At 48.6% G+C, this 14,678-nt stretch overlaps 1 protein-coding gene across 12 annotated transcripts in view; it reads right to left on the bottom strand.

The window, feature by feature from the left end:
• Positions 1-14,678, bottom strand: part of DLG2 (discs large MAGUK scaffold protein 2) — an 895,737-nt gene that overhangs the window by 315,654 nt on the left and 565,405 nt on the right. For all 12 annotated transcript variants that reach the window (XR_014469831.1, XR_014469832.1, XM_083170304.1 and 9 more), the window contains one exon: positions 4,451-4,575. Coding sequence is in view for 10 of the 12 variants with exons in the window: in XM_083170304.1 (XP_083026430.1) it covers positions 4,451-4,575 (125 nt within the window). In the remaining 2 variants the exon portion in view is untranslated. The remainder of the gene's footprint in view (positions 1-4,450; positions 4,576-14,678) is intronic.

Genomic DNA, 14,678 nt, shown 5'->3' with positions numbered 1-14,678 from the left:
CCTGCCTACACTAATACACCCTCATATATACCCAACTACTCTGACCTACCCTGCCTACACTAATACACCCTCATTTGTAGCCTACTCCCACCTACCCTGCCTACACTAATAAACCCTCATATATACCCTACTCCCACCTACCCTGCTTACCCTAATACACCCTCATATATACCCTACTCCCACATACCCTGCCTACACTTATACACCCTCATATATACCCTACTCCCACATACCCTGCTTACACTAATACACCCTCATATATACCCTACTTCCACCTGCCCTGCCTACACTAACACACCCTCATATATACCCTACTCCCACCTGCCCTGCCTACACTAACACACCCTCATATATACCCTACTCCCACCTACCCTGCCTAAACTAATACACCCTCATATATACCCTACTCCCACATACCCTGCCTACACTAATACACCCTCATATATACCCTACTCCCACCTACCCTGCTTACCCTAATACACCCTCATATATACCCTACTCCCACCTACCCTGCCTACACTAATACACCCTCATATATACCCTACTCCAACCTACCCTGCCTACACTAATGCACCCTCATATATACCCTACTCCCACATACCTTGCCTACACTAACACACCCTCATATATACCCTACTCCCACCTGCCCTGCCTACACTAATGCACCCTCATATATACCCTACTCCCACATACCCTGCCTAAACTAATACACCCTCATATATACCCTACTCCCACCTACCCTGCTTACCCTAATACACCCTCATATATACCCTACTCACACCTGCCCTGCCTACAATAATACACCTTCATATATACCCTACTCCCACCTACCCTGTCTACACTAATACACCCTCATATATACCCTACTCCCGCCTACCCTGTCTACAATAATACACCGTCATATATACCCTATTCTGACCTACACTGCTTACCCTAACACACCCTCATATATACCCTACACCCACCTGCCCTGCCTAAACTAATACACCCTCATATATACCCTACTCCCACCTGCCCTGTCTACAATAATACACCCTCATATATACCCTACTCCCACCTACCCTGTCTACACTAATACACCCTCATATATACCCTACTCCCACCTACCCTGTCTACAATAATACACCCTCATATATACCATATTCTGACCTACACTGCTTACCCTAACACACCCTCATATATACCCTACACCCACCTACCCTGCCTACACTAATACACCCTCATTTGTAGCCTACTCCCACCTACCCTGCCTACACTAATAAACCCTCATATATACCCTACTCCCACCTACCCTGCCTACACTAATACACCCTCATATATACCCTACTCCCACCTACCCTACCTACACTAATACACCCTCATATATACCCTACTCCCACCTACCTTGCCTACACTAATACACCCTCATATATACCCTACTCCCACATACCCTGCCTACACTAATACACCATCATATGTACCCTACTCCCACCTACCCTGCCTACACTAATGCACCCTCATATATACCCTACTCCCACATACCCTGCCTACACTAATACACCCTCATATATACCCTACTCCCACCTACCCTGCCTACACTAATACACCCTCATATATACCCTACTCCCACATACCCTGCCTACACTAATACACCATCATATATACCCTACTCCCACATACCCTGCCTACACTAATACACCCTCATATGTACCCTACTCCCACCTACCCTGCCTACACTAATACACCCTCATATATACCCTACTCCCACATACCCTGCCTACACTAATACACCCTCATATATACCCTACTCCCACCTACCCTGCCTACACTAATACACCCTCATATATACCCTACTCCCACATACCCTGCCTACACTAATACACCATCATATATACCCTACTCCCACATACCCTGCCTACACTAATACACCCTCATATGTACCCTACTCCCACCTACCCTGCCTACACTAATACACCCTCATATATACCCTACTCCCACATACCCTGCCTACACTAATACACCCTCATATATACCCTACTCCCACCTACCCTGCCTACACTAATACACCCTCATATATACCCTACTCCCACATACCCTGCCTACACTAATACACCCTCATATATACCCTACTCCCACCTACCCTGCTTACCCTAATACACCCTCATATATACCCTACTCCTACCTACCCTGCTTACCCTAATACACCCTCATATATACCCAACTACTCGGAACGATCCAGGACATTAGGCAAGTAAATTAAACAATTTGAAAGTAGACTTGTATATATTAAAAGAATCTGCATATCATTGTAAATGAACCAAGTTCCATGTTAATTGAGAGTTTTAAGCAGTTTGGAGAAACGTTCTCATTTTCTGCTCACTCCTATTCTGAATTTGTGCAATTAATGTCCACAATACCCTGAATCAATACAAACGGTATAATATGTTTTTTTTAAGAACACAATGACATTTCTAAACACATAATCCACTCTTAAACATGCGAAATAAACGCCAGGGCTAATTACAGCAAATTTTGGGAAAGCTGTCCAAATAGAAAACCATTTCTGATTGGCCTTTCTCTCTTTGAAGTCTGCGTTGATGATTACTGAAGTAAGGAAATAAATAAATATATTGCAGCATTAGACTTCCGCATGGCATAAACTGCAATTATCTAACCTGAATTAATATCCTTGGCAGGATGAGTGCGCAGTTACAGATTTCAGAAAGCATTTGCATCTATCAGACTCACATAAACTGCCAGGTACTCATTAGCTGTATTGTTGATTAAATAAACACGTTACACTTATTGTATCATATTTGGGAATATATTTGAAAGTGGAATACGAAACTTTGTTGAAAAAGAGAATATAGTGCTTAGAATTTTATATACTCTATAAAAAAAATACCTAAGCATGAAACTGTACCCTACAGGTTCAGGGCCGGCGACAGAGGGACAAGTGTGATGGGCCCCAGCAATCTGAAGGGCCCCAGAGCTTCTGTGCCCAGCCCGGCTGCCGCCAGTACTTGGTTGCCTGTCAGTGACCCCCGCAGCCCGGCCGTCTACTGTGTGCCCTGCCGTCTACGGCCACTCGGCACATGGAGCCATCTACTCTGTGTGTGGGCACAGCCTGGGGCCGCGTCTACTCGGTGCTCGGAGTCTGTACTGTGCGCAGGTGCACAGTCGTAACCACCGCTGGTTAACCACCGGGTACACCGCAGTGTACAGGGCCCCAAGATTTCTGTTGCTGGCCCTGTGCAGGGGAATATCCAGACCTGATCATTGGGCAGTGAATTAGCAAGACAGCACCTATAAGATATAAGAAGCTGCTTGGTTGCTATGGACAACAACGGATCTACAACAGAACTCCCATCTTAGTAAATTTACTCCTTAGAATTCAGAACCAAGCTTTCGAGTTTATTCAGCAATTTGTGATGTTAAAATACTGGATGGGCCCTCATATCTCTATTATTTTAGTCACCCAGTCCAAAAAGTCAATAAGACTTGTTTGGCATGATCTCCAGCCAGTACACCCATGCTGTTTGGTATCATGTAAATTGCTGGATTTGAGATATTCAACAATACTTACTTTTAATAGTGGCTGCATTAAACCCTGAGTGTTTCTATACATTTCCCTACAACTGGTGTTTCCTTGCTTACACTTTTGTGCAGTGGGACTACATGCGCTCTTTTCACATCCACTGGAATTACTCCTATAGCTAGCGACTGATTAGCAATGTTGGCCAGGGGTCAGGAGGAAGGAAAGTGCGAAAGAAAAAGCTAGAGAGAATATGAGTGGACTGTACAGTGGGGATGTGACTGGATAGGAAATGATTTTGAAGGCTATGTGTCTGGTTCTGGAATTTGCTAAGCTGTCTGCAGAGGTAAGTTTTAAGAGAACGCTTGAAGGACTGGTGACTGGAGGAGAAATAATAATAATCTACAAAGTGCCCACTTGTAGTGAAACTTGCAGAAGACCTCTCCCAGTTTACATCAGGTAGATTAAAGTCTCCAATAATTCTTACCTCCCCTTTTAAAGCCATTTTAGTAGTCCACTCCCCCCCCCCTGGCTTGGTCGTCTATACATCACCCCAGTGCGAACAATGCTCTTCTGCCCTGATTCTATGGTCACCCAAAAGACCTCAGTTGTTTCTTCAAATTATGTTTTGATGTGGCATTTATGCTCTTGTCCCACACATGACTATACCTCCTCCGATCTTTCCCATTTGGTCCTTTCTAGCTAAAGTGTAACCAGGCATAGCTATGTCCCAGTCATGTCTTACTTGGGTGGGATGTGTACCAAGCATATTACTATGTCCCATAGATGGACTTTATCATCCATATATGAGCTAGTGATGGTAAAGTCCTCGGTGTCCATCCTTAGAGTGGACTACTTTGGTAGTAGTCCTTGGTGTCCTTCCTTAGAGTGGACTACTTTCTCACAGCCAAACTCCAACTCACTGAGTCCCCTTACCTGAGTCTTCCATCTTCTGCTGCCGCTCCTCCTGGTATAATCTTTGTAATAAATATTCCCGGATCATCTCCGACATGCGGGTTGTCTATTCCTCCGGCAATGCTAAATCCAAGACCTGAATTTCCCTGGGGAATGAAGACAACAGAAACAGAGTCCATCATCGGGCATTGTATAGCTACAGAACAGCGACGGGATGTATCGATAAATGTGACAAATATTTATTACGGGGTAATTCAGACCTGTTCAAGAGGCTGAGTATATTTGCAGCCTAGTGTGCAGGAAAACGCCGCCCGCCGACCCCGCCGGACGCCCACCCCAACTGCTGCCAGAATCCGCTCGCTAGCATCCGAGTGTATGCGTACACTTACATATCCACTCGCAGTAATAAATAATTCGATGGTCACTCACCATCAAAAATTTTTTTTCTCCGTTCATGAATAAAAGTCAGTCTATACTTACTTGGGTACTTGTGGAGTATCACGGCTCCCACGACCTGCATCGTATGCAGATCGTATGCTAAAAATCGCATCGCATGGCATCGCATGTGGCATACGATGGCATACGATGCGATGCGATGTTTTACCGATTTTTGACTATTTTAGCTCAAAAATCGTATGCCATCGCATAACATCGTATGCCATATGTAGTGGCATACGATGTCATACGATGCGATACGATGTTTTACCGATTTTTGAGCAAAAATGGTCAAAAATCGGTAAAACATCGGATAACATCGTATGCCATATGTAGTGGCATACGATGTCATACGATGCGATACGATGTTTTACCGATTTTTGAGCAAAAATTGTGAAAAATCGGTAAAACATCGGATAACATCGTATGCCATATGTAGTGGCATACGATGTCATATGATGCGATACGATGTTTTACCGATTTTTGAGCAAAAATGGTGAAAAATCGGTAAACATCGCATGGCATCGTATGCCATCGATGCGATACGATGTTTTACCGATTTTTGAGCCATTTTAGCTCAAAAATCGTATGCGATCGCATCGGATGCCATACGATGGCATCCGATGCGATGCGATGGCACCCGATTTTGCACTGAAATGCATTAGAATGCATTGAAATGTGTATTAAAGTAGTGAAATGCCCCCAAATGCCATTTTTCATAGTGCACCACCCCCACTATCAACGTCAACCCGAAGCGTGGCGAGCGCAGCGAGCCCGCGAGGGGCGGCGGTACGCGCCCTACGACCTTTTCATACCCCCACTATCCACGTCGGCGTGGAGTTGAGAATAGAATAGTGTGGCGAGCGCAGCGAGCCACCGAGCCCGAAGCGCGGCGAGCGCAGCGAGCCCCGCGAGGGGACGCGGATACCTTCACAGCTATACGCGTCTCCTCGCGGGCTTTACAGGTATCCGCGTCCCCTCGCGGGGCTCGCTGCGCTCGCCACGCTTCGGGCTCGGTGGCTCGCTGCGCTCGCCACACTATTCTATTCTCAACTCCACGCCGACGTGGATAGTGGGGGTATGAAAGGTCGTAGGACGCGTACCGCCGCCCCTCGCGGGCTCGCTGCGCTCGCCACGCTTCGGGTTGACGTTGATAGTGGGGGTGGTGCACTATGAAAAATGGCATTTGGGGGCATTTCACTACTTTAATACACATTTCAATGCATTCTGATGCATTTCAGTGCAAAATCGGGTGCCATCGCATGGCATCCGATGCCATCGTATGGCATCCGATGCGATCGCATACGATTTTTGAGCTAAAATGGCTCAAAAATCGGTAAAACATCGTATCGCATCGATGGCATACGATGCCATGCGATGTTTTACCGATTTTTCACCATTTTTGCTCAAAAATCGGTAAAACATCGTATCGCATCATATGACATCGTATGCCACTACATATGGCATACGATGTTAGCCGATGTTTTACCGATTTTTCACCATTTTTGCTCAAAAATCGGTAAAACATCGTATCGCATCTTATGACATCGTATGCCACTACATATGGCATACGATGTTATCCGATGTTTTACCGATTTTTGACCATTTTTGCTCAAAAATCGGTAAAACATCGTATCGCATCGTATGACATCGTATGCCACTACATATGGCATACGATGCCATGCGATGGCATACGATTTTTGCGCAAAAATGCTCAAAAATCGGTAAAACATCGTATCGCATCGTATGCCACTATATATGGCATACGATGCTATGCGATGGCATACGATTTTTGAGCAAAAATGCTCAAAAATCGGTAAAACATCGCATCGCATCGTATGCCATCGTATGCCACTACATATGGCATACGATGCCATACGATGGGAGCCGTGATACTCCACAAGTACCCTTACTTGTTATCCTGGACGGAGATGGCCGTAAAGGGGGGCGGGTGCTGCCGTCATGTGACGCCAGCCGCTCGCCCCAAGCAGGCGTCGACGTGTCTGCGTCTGCAGTGGGTCTGAATCGTCACTTATTTCTCTGTTTACAAATGGACACGTAATAAAGGCCCTTATTCTGATTGGTGCGGCCGGATCCGATTATGCGGCCAGGACCGTGCGTGCGAAACCCTGCCTTCCGTACGGATCGCCAACTCCGTCCGTACGCGGCAAGAAGCTGTCCGAACGGACCGCGCGTGTATTTTTCATGGAATACGCCTCCTCCATCTCAGGGAACCTCCCCCATCATTCGATGGTCGCAGAACATCGAATGCAGGACCGAGTGCTCCACCAGCTCCCGCAACCTCAGACCACACGGACATTTTTCCGTGCAAAAGCAGGGATCTGGGCGGGCAGCTGACATCCGGCGATGTCATATGTCCGCCCCCTACACGTGCGTCATGGCCGCATTACCATACGTACGCCCAGCGTTTGCATGGGAACGCCCATGAAACGCGGGGCGTATGCATATGGTAATGAGCCCAAATAGCCCCTCACGCCCCTCTCCACCCCCTGTTCGGAGTGTTCACATTTCATGCGGGATTTGGCCGTACGCCCTGCTCGCACATGCGCAGAGACCACTGGCGTAACTAAGCCACCGCAGCCCCCGCCATGGCGGGGAGGCGCAGAGTAACTATGGGCGCCTGGGGGGCTGCGGGGCTATAGTTACATGCTGCGCTGCTGCCCGGCCGCATCTGCGGTCACTGCCCGTCACTCGCTCCCGGCGCCGGCTCCTGCTGATAATGAAAAGTGACACTTAGAAAATGGCTGCCCCCGTATTGCAGACAGTTTTGGCAGCCATTTTCTAAGAGTCACTTTTCATTATCAGCAGGAGCCGGCGCCGGGAGCGAGTGACGGGACAGTGACGCAGCAGATGCGGCCGGGCAGCAGCGCAGCGGTGACTGAGGGAGACAGTGACCGGCAGGTATGAGAATGGGGGGGGGGGGGGGGGGGGGCGCCGAAAAAATGTGGCGGGGGGTGCAAAATATATAGTTACGCCACTGGCAGAGACGCCTCTGCACATGCGCAGACACAAAACATCGGCGGCACGAACGCACGCGGATATTACCGCACCAACCAGAATAAGGGCCCAAGTGTATATTAATAATAATAATAATAATAATAATAATAAAAGCTTTATAATAACAATATTAGTAGGAAGTACTGAGAGAATGATTCAGGGATGTGATTGTAATAAAGTGTCATATTATCCCACCCATACAGTACTGATGCTGCTACGATCTATAATGGCTCATTTGGGTCTAGAAAAGCAAAGTGTGGCAGAACTCAGTGTTACTCTAGTACAATGTTAATGATGGCGGCTTCCCAGACAGATGTACGTGTTATTTCCAGCACAGCAGAGAGTCAGGATCTTCCGACGTCTCTTCCAATTCATTGCAGATTAGCCTCAAACCCATTGCCTGAGTGTTGCGCAGTACTGATTCTGCATGAGTTCTCCAGCACTGCGTGGGATGCAGACAGCTGATACAGTGTAACTGCATCTTCTGCAAAGTCTCCGATCCCGGGGATGGGGGGGGGGGGGGGGGGGAGACTAGGACATAGACAGATGTAACGGCTCACACCTAGGGTACATGGAGATTTATCAAAGCTTGCAAAGATATAGTACCAGCTAATCAGCTCCAGGGCCATGTATGGGCTTAGTGGGCAGCTGCCCAAGGGCCCCACAATTCTAGGAGCCTTTGAGCTGGGGCAGATTGGGCTGTGAGCATCTGCCTTCTGAGCTTCTTGGGATGTAGTCGAGAATATCCGAGCAGCCAGTCAGCATTCTCTTCCTGCTTTCCAGCCTGCAGCCAGACAGTGAATGGCTGTCGGGATGCTGATTGGAGGATAGCTGGAGCTGTCCACCAATCAGAGTGCAACATTCTCTTCCTGAGCAGGCGGGTGGCAGCGGAGCAAGCGGAACACATGTGTGGGGGTACGACCTGCAAACCTGCAAAGTGTGACCTCTGACATCCAGTCACGCCACGCAGAGCCGCACGCTGGGTTGGGAACAGCTGGGCATTGTCTGAGTGGGTGCTCAGAAGTTGCCCAGCATTAGACTGCGTATGTGCAGGCTATTCCTGAAATCCTGACATTTTGGGGTCAAATCCCTGGATCCCACCAGTCCCGATCCCAGAACTGGAGCCCTAGTAGGGGCCTCAGTGCAATGCTTTGCCCAGGGCCTACAATGCTGTTTCCAAGACTGTCCCTCCCACGTGCCGCAGTGTCCTGGGGGTGGGGGGGGGGGGGCATTTGGTGATCACCGCTGCTCCGCTGTGTAGAGCAGCTGGTGATCACTGAATACATGCCATGCGGTGCACCTGGCCTCTATCCAGTGTGCGTAGAAGATCAGCGCAATGATACTAAGGCGACCATTCCTACAACTTTACATTTAGAGAACTTGTATCTCTTTAACCAGTGATATCCGTATCACTAATTACGCAAATATATTTTATTTCTTGACAAATAGACCAAAATAATATCCGGAGTGATAATTTAGGCATTATTTTCATCGAGCAAGTTCCCATCTGTTATCATTGTGTATTTAAAGCTCAGTGATTTTATACGTACACTGCACGTGTTGGTCTCCCGGGTGCGCGTGTTGCCGCGCCATCTGTACATGAAATAAACATTTATATTCTTACCTAATTCCTTTTTTTATCTATGTGCTTTCTATGTATAATGAGAGCAACTATGGGAACGTACAAGCCTCGCTGTACAATACAGTCTGTTTCTTCTAATAACAGTTGGGTGCCAAGTGGCTGTTTTATGTAATTAGTCCAATCTGAACGTAACTTTTGTTTATGTCGTGTTCCCGTGTGTCGTGTTCACACTGAACAACGCAGCGCTGGACCCCGTTCTCACTGCTAAGGCAAATTCCCGGCTGAAGCAGTTCTACCCGGTAATTTGCCTTTTAACATAGGTTTTTTTGCAGTGTCAACGGGTCAACCCGTGTCTGCATCCCTGGGTCTCCAACCCGGGTAAAAAGCAGGGTTGGAGACCCGGGAATTTTGTCACGGGTTGAACTGTTCACACTAAAAAAAAAAAAAACCTGTGTTAAATGGAAAATGACCGGGTCGACATGCTAGACCCGGGAATTTGCCTTAGCAGTGATAATATAATATCCTGCAATTTTTAGGATCAGTTTCGCCTATCGCTATCTTTAAGCTTTGGGGCTTATTTAATAAAATGTCATAATTAACAGAAATGTGCTCGCACAACTTGTAGCCAATCAAAAGGTTTTGAAATTGAAAGCAAACATCCTATTGGCTGCTCATTAACAATTGGTTTACTACATACCCCACTGCTAGGGGTATGGGTCACTGGGTTGACTCAATTTAGGCAGGGCCGGTGCAAGGCACCGGAGCGCCCCAGGCAAGTCGGGGTGGGGGCGCCCCGGTGCCGGGGGAGGGGGGGTTACCTGTCCTGCGGCGCTGTCCGGTGCCGGGGGAGGGGGGTACCTGTCCTGCGGCGCTGTCCGGTGCTGGGGGAGGGGGGTACCTGTCCTGCGGCGCTGTCCGGGGGAGGGGGGTACCTGTCCTGCGGCGCTGTGTATGTAAAGCTGGCGGCGGAGGCAGCGGGGGTCCCTGCAGTCCATTAGAAATAACAAGCGCTATCCGCCGGGCTATGCGGAAGCGCTTCTGTTGTGAAAACACTGGCAGCATGCTGATTGGCTGAGATCAGAGTGCGCCGTGCTGCCAGTGTTTTCACAATAGAAGCGCTTCCGCATAGCCCGGCGGATAGCGCTCGTTATTTCTAATGGACTGCAGGGACCCACGCTGCCTCCGCCGCCAGCTTTAAATACACAGCGCCGCAGGACAGGTACCCGGGTGGCACGGGGGGGGGCAAAATGCCGCCCTCCAGTGGCCGGCGCCCTAGGCAAATGCCTAGATTTGCTTAGTGGGGGCGCCGGCCCTGAATTTAGGTCCACATGCATTGGGTTGACCACTGAAGGTCAACACAATAATTAGGTCGATAATGGGATGGTCAACAGTCAAAAGGTGGACATGGATTTTTCAGAGTTGTGTCTACCACGAAGCCGAAAGTCAGCCTTTGAAATGGCCATTAGAAATCAGATCACCCTACAGTAATTGTGCTTCTAGCTGAATATGTCCCAATAATGTGGATTCTAATAGAAAGTCTACAGCAGCTCACAGATAAATGTGCACAAGGCCATCGATTGTGAAAAACTCCAATGTTGTTGCTCTTGCGCAGGTCTTAAGATACGATGGCGCACACAGTGCACTAAATGCCGCAGCACAATTGACATGCAGCTGCCTTTTAAAGGCAGCGACAGGTAGCTTTAAAGAAGATGGGCCAGCGTCTGTGGGCATCACTGGTTTCAGCAATGTGAATTTCCCAGACATCCTTGGGGTTACTCAGTTGACTGTTCTTGCAGAGTGATCCAATGCTGCATCCTCTAACTAAGTAGCTTTGCTACTGCGTCCTCCCCTGAATCCGGCCCATACACTCTATGACGTCTCACTGCACAATGTAGCCACTAAATAAGCCATGATGCTTCCAGGCGTGGGCATATCAGACCATACCCTCCATCATGACCCATTCCGCTAGGCACAAAATGCTCTGTTCCTGGGCTTCATTACCAGTGGCAGGGGAGGGGCTACAGCTCAGTCCAAAATTCAAATAGGGGACCAACACCAACTAGCAGAGAGTCCCAGGTGGCGGTAATAAGTTAGGGTTAGGTTGGGGGGGAGCGAAGGGTTATAACTAGAAACTATGGGGAGGGATAGCTTTAAGCTCAGGAGGGAGAGTTAGGGATAGACATGGGGGGGGGAATTTTAGGCACAAGGTGGAGCTTAAGGATATATACTAAGAGGAGGCTTAGATTTAGGTTGCAGGAGGGGATAGTTAGTGTTAGGCTGAAAGAGGGGAGGGTTAGGGTGAGCCAGTAGGGGGAGGGTTAGGGTGAGCCAGTAGGGGGAGGGTTAGGGTGAGCCAGTAGGGAGAGGGTTATGGTGAGACAGTAGGGAGAGGGTTATGGTGAGACAGTAGGGGGAGGGTTAGGGTGAGACAGTAGGGGGAGGGTTATGGTGAGACAGTAGGGAGAGGGTTATGGTGAGACAGTAGGGAGAGGGTTAGGGTGAGACAGTAGGGAGAGGGTTAGGGTTAGCCAGTAGGGGGAGGGTTAGGGTGAGCCAGTAGGGGGAGGGTTAGGGTGAGCCAGTAGGGGGAGGGTTAGGGTGAGCCAGTAGGGGGAGGGTTAGGGTTAGCCAGTAGGGGGAGGGTTAGGGTTAGCCAGTAGGGGAAGGGTTAGGGTGAGACAGTAAGGGGAGGGTTAGGGTGAGACAGTAGGGGGAGGGTTATGGTGAGACAGTAGGGAGAGGGTTATGGTGAGACAGTAGGGAGAGGGTTAGGGTTAGCCAGTAGGGGGAGGGTTAGGGTGAGCCAGTAGGGGGAGGGTTAGGGTGAGCCAGTAGGGGGAGGGTTAGGGTTAGCCAGTAGGGGGAGGGTTAGGGTTAGCCAGTAGGGGAAGGGTTAGGGTGAGACAGTAGGGGGAGGGTTAGGGTGAGACAGTAGGGGGAGGGTTAGGGTGAGACAGTAGGGGGAGGGTTAGGGTTAGCCAGTAGGGGGAGGGTTGGGGTGAGCCAGTAGGGGGAGGGTTAGGGTGAGACAGTAGGGGAGGGTTAGAGTTAGGCTTGGGAAGGAGAAGGTTATGGTTAGGAACTATGAAGAGGTTAGGTTTATGCATTAGCAGGAGAATTAAGTCCCCCATACACTAGGCCAATTTCCCCTGAGCTCCCCTCTCACAGCCTATCCTTCCTCTCCTACAGCCTCGAGCTAACCCACCCTCTAGTGCATGGGTCTTCAAACTGCGGCCCTCCAGATGTTGTGAAACTACAAATTCCACCATATCTTGCCACAGTTTTAACACTCCCTTATAGCAAAACTGTGGCAAGGCATGCTGGGATTTGTAGTTTCACAACATCTGGAGGGCCGCAGTTTGAAGACCCATGCTCTAGTGGCTAACCATCCCCTACCCCGGCCTAACCCTCTCCTTTGTGCCTAGCCCTATCCTCCAGTCCCACAGCCTAACTCTTCTGCAGAATACATTTAGACATTGTGCACATCGACAACCTGCAGATGTCCAGGGGTGCCAGGGGGGGGGGGGGGGGGGGGGGAAAGAGGTACAGTTTATCTGGGCCCAGGCCTCTCAGGGGGGGCCTGGGTCTGGACACACAGGTTTTTTTAATTTGGTGGCGAGTGCGCTGGGTCTGAGTGCGCCATAGTCATCTTTTCAGCAGCGGCATTGGGAGTGCGGATGTGGGCGGACGTGGGCCGGCATGGGGGCAGCAGCATCACAGAGGTCCTTTCGCTCTCTGACTTCAGGGCCTGCTCAGAGCCTGCCACGTGATTTGGGAGTTTACTCCTGGCAGAGCATGTTAACCCCTGGCAGAGCATGTAACCCCTGGCAAAGCATGTAACTCCAGGCAAAGCATGTTACCCCATGGCAATGAGCATGTTAACCCCTGGCAGAGCATGTTAACCCCTGGCATCAAGCATGAAGCCCATAGCAATGAGCATTAAGGTAAGTGAAACTTACAAGGGTCAACAGAGTGTGCGGGGAGCTCCGTCCGTGGGGGCCCCAGGAAGTTTTTGTACCTCTCTAGCGGCCCTGCAGATGTCAACATGCTCAACACCCTCAACATCACAACTATCAACATTTTGGTGTTGACATTATAAGTTCCAATATTGTAAACGTTGTCATTATGCCTACTGTACGTCCCATTTGGGGTGAGCTGGAACTCAGATATGGGGAGAGTCACTGATGTATCCTTGCGGTGTATCTCTACGCCTTCACGCTGTACTCTATAACCATAGACATTGACTAGAGACAGTAATGCGATGAGTTCCCAAATTCCACGCTGGGCACTATCTATATCAGGTGGGAATGGTTATGGCTAGTGACAGAGCTCCGTACAAATTGTCTGATTAAAGATGATCTGTCGCCTTTCCATGCTAATTGGGTTATTAGCAGCTCACGAGATGGAAATGTTAAGATAAATTGCATTAAAGAATATTCGTCCTGAAAGGGCAGCTGAGAATGCCTAAAATTTAAATGTAAAAAATTAAAAATGCACAAACTATGAGGAACGAGCTGAATAATGAAGGAGGATTAGGAGATTCGTTCTGTGTAGGAGCTTAAACTGTGCATGGCTAAGGGGCTCGTTCCATCACGGTGGTGCACAACGTATCCGGGGGGGTCCTTATGCAACACTCTAGTGAATTAGTTCCATATGATTTACTGATGGATGAGCGTCTAATGAGTCTTTTGCTAGGAGAATGCGTTTTATATATAGTTACTGCGCTTATGATGGGAACGTTCCTTTTTATCTTCTGTATTTATGTCTTTGTGTCCTCGGCAAGTTTACCGGCTAACATTGTGCCGGCTGGGAAATAGGTCTCATCGATGGGTCGGACTGTATTTGTTTGACAGTGTATGAAGGTCAATTGTCCTGGTTTCTACTTGTTTTTTCTCAATGGGATTTTGGAATATTGAAGTTAGATTCACAAAGCACAGGGATTACAGTAAAAATAACTTCAGATTGTTCTGATTGGCTACAGGGTGGTCTAACCATATGAACATTGTATTATTCTGGTTGGCTACAGGGTAGTAAGACATTTAAATATTCTACTGCTCTGATTGGCTACAGGCAGGTCTATCCATGTGCACATTGTATTGTTCTGATTGGCTACAGGGTGGTCTAGACCTGTAAACATTCTACTGCTCTGATTGGTTACAGGCTGGTCTATCCATGTGCACATTGTATTGTTCTGATTGGCTACAGGGTGGGCTA

This window comes from Crinia signifera, chromosome 2, assembly GCF_055691185.1.
Source record: "Crinia signifera chromosome 2, ASM5569118v1, whole genome shotgun sequence".
Taxonomy (NCBI): Eukaryota; Metazoa; Chordata; class Amphibia; order Anura; family Myobatrachidae; genus Crinia; species Crinia signifera.
This window is presented reverse-complemented; position numbering and strand designations above follow the sequence as displayed.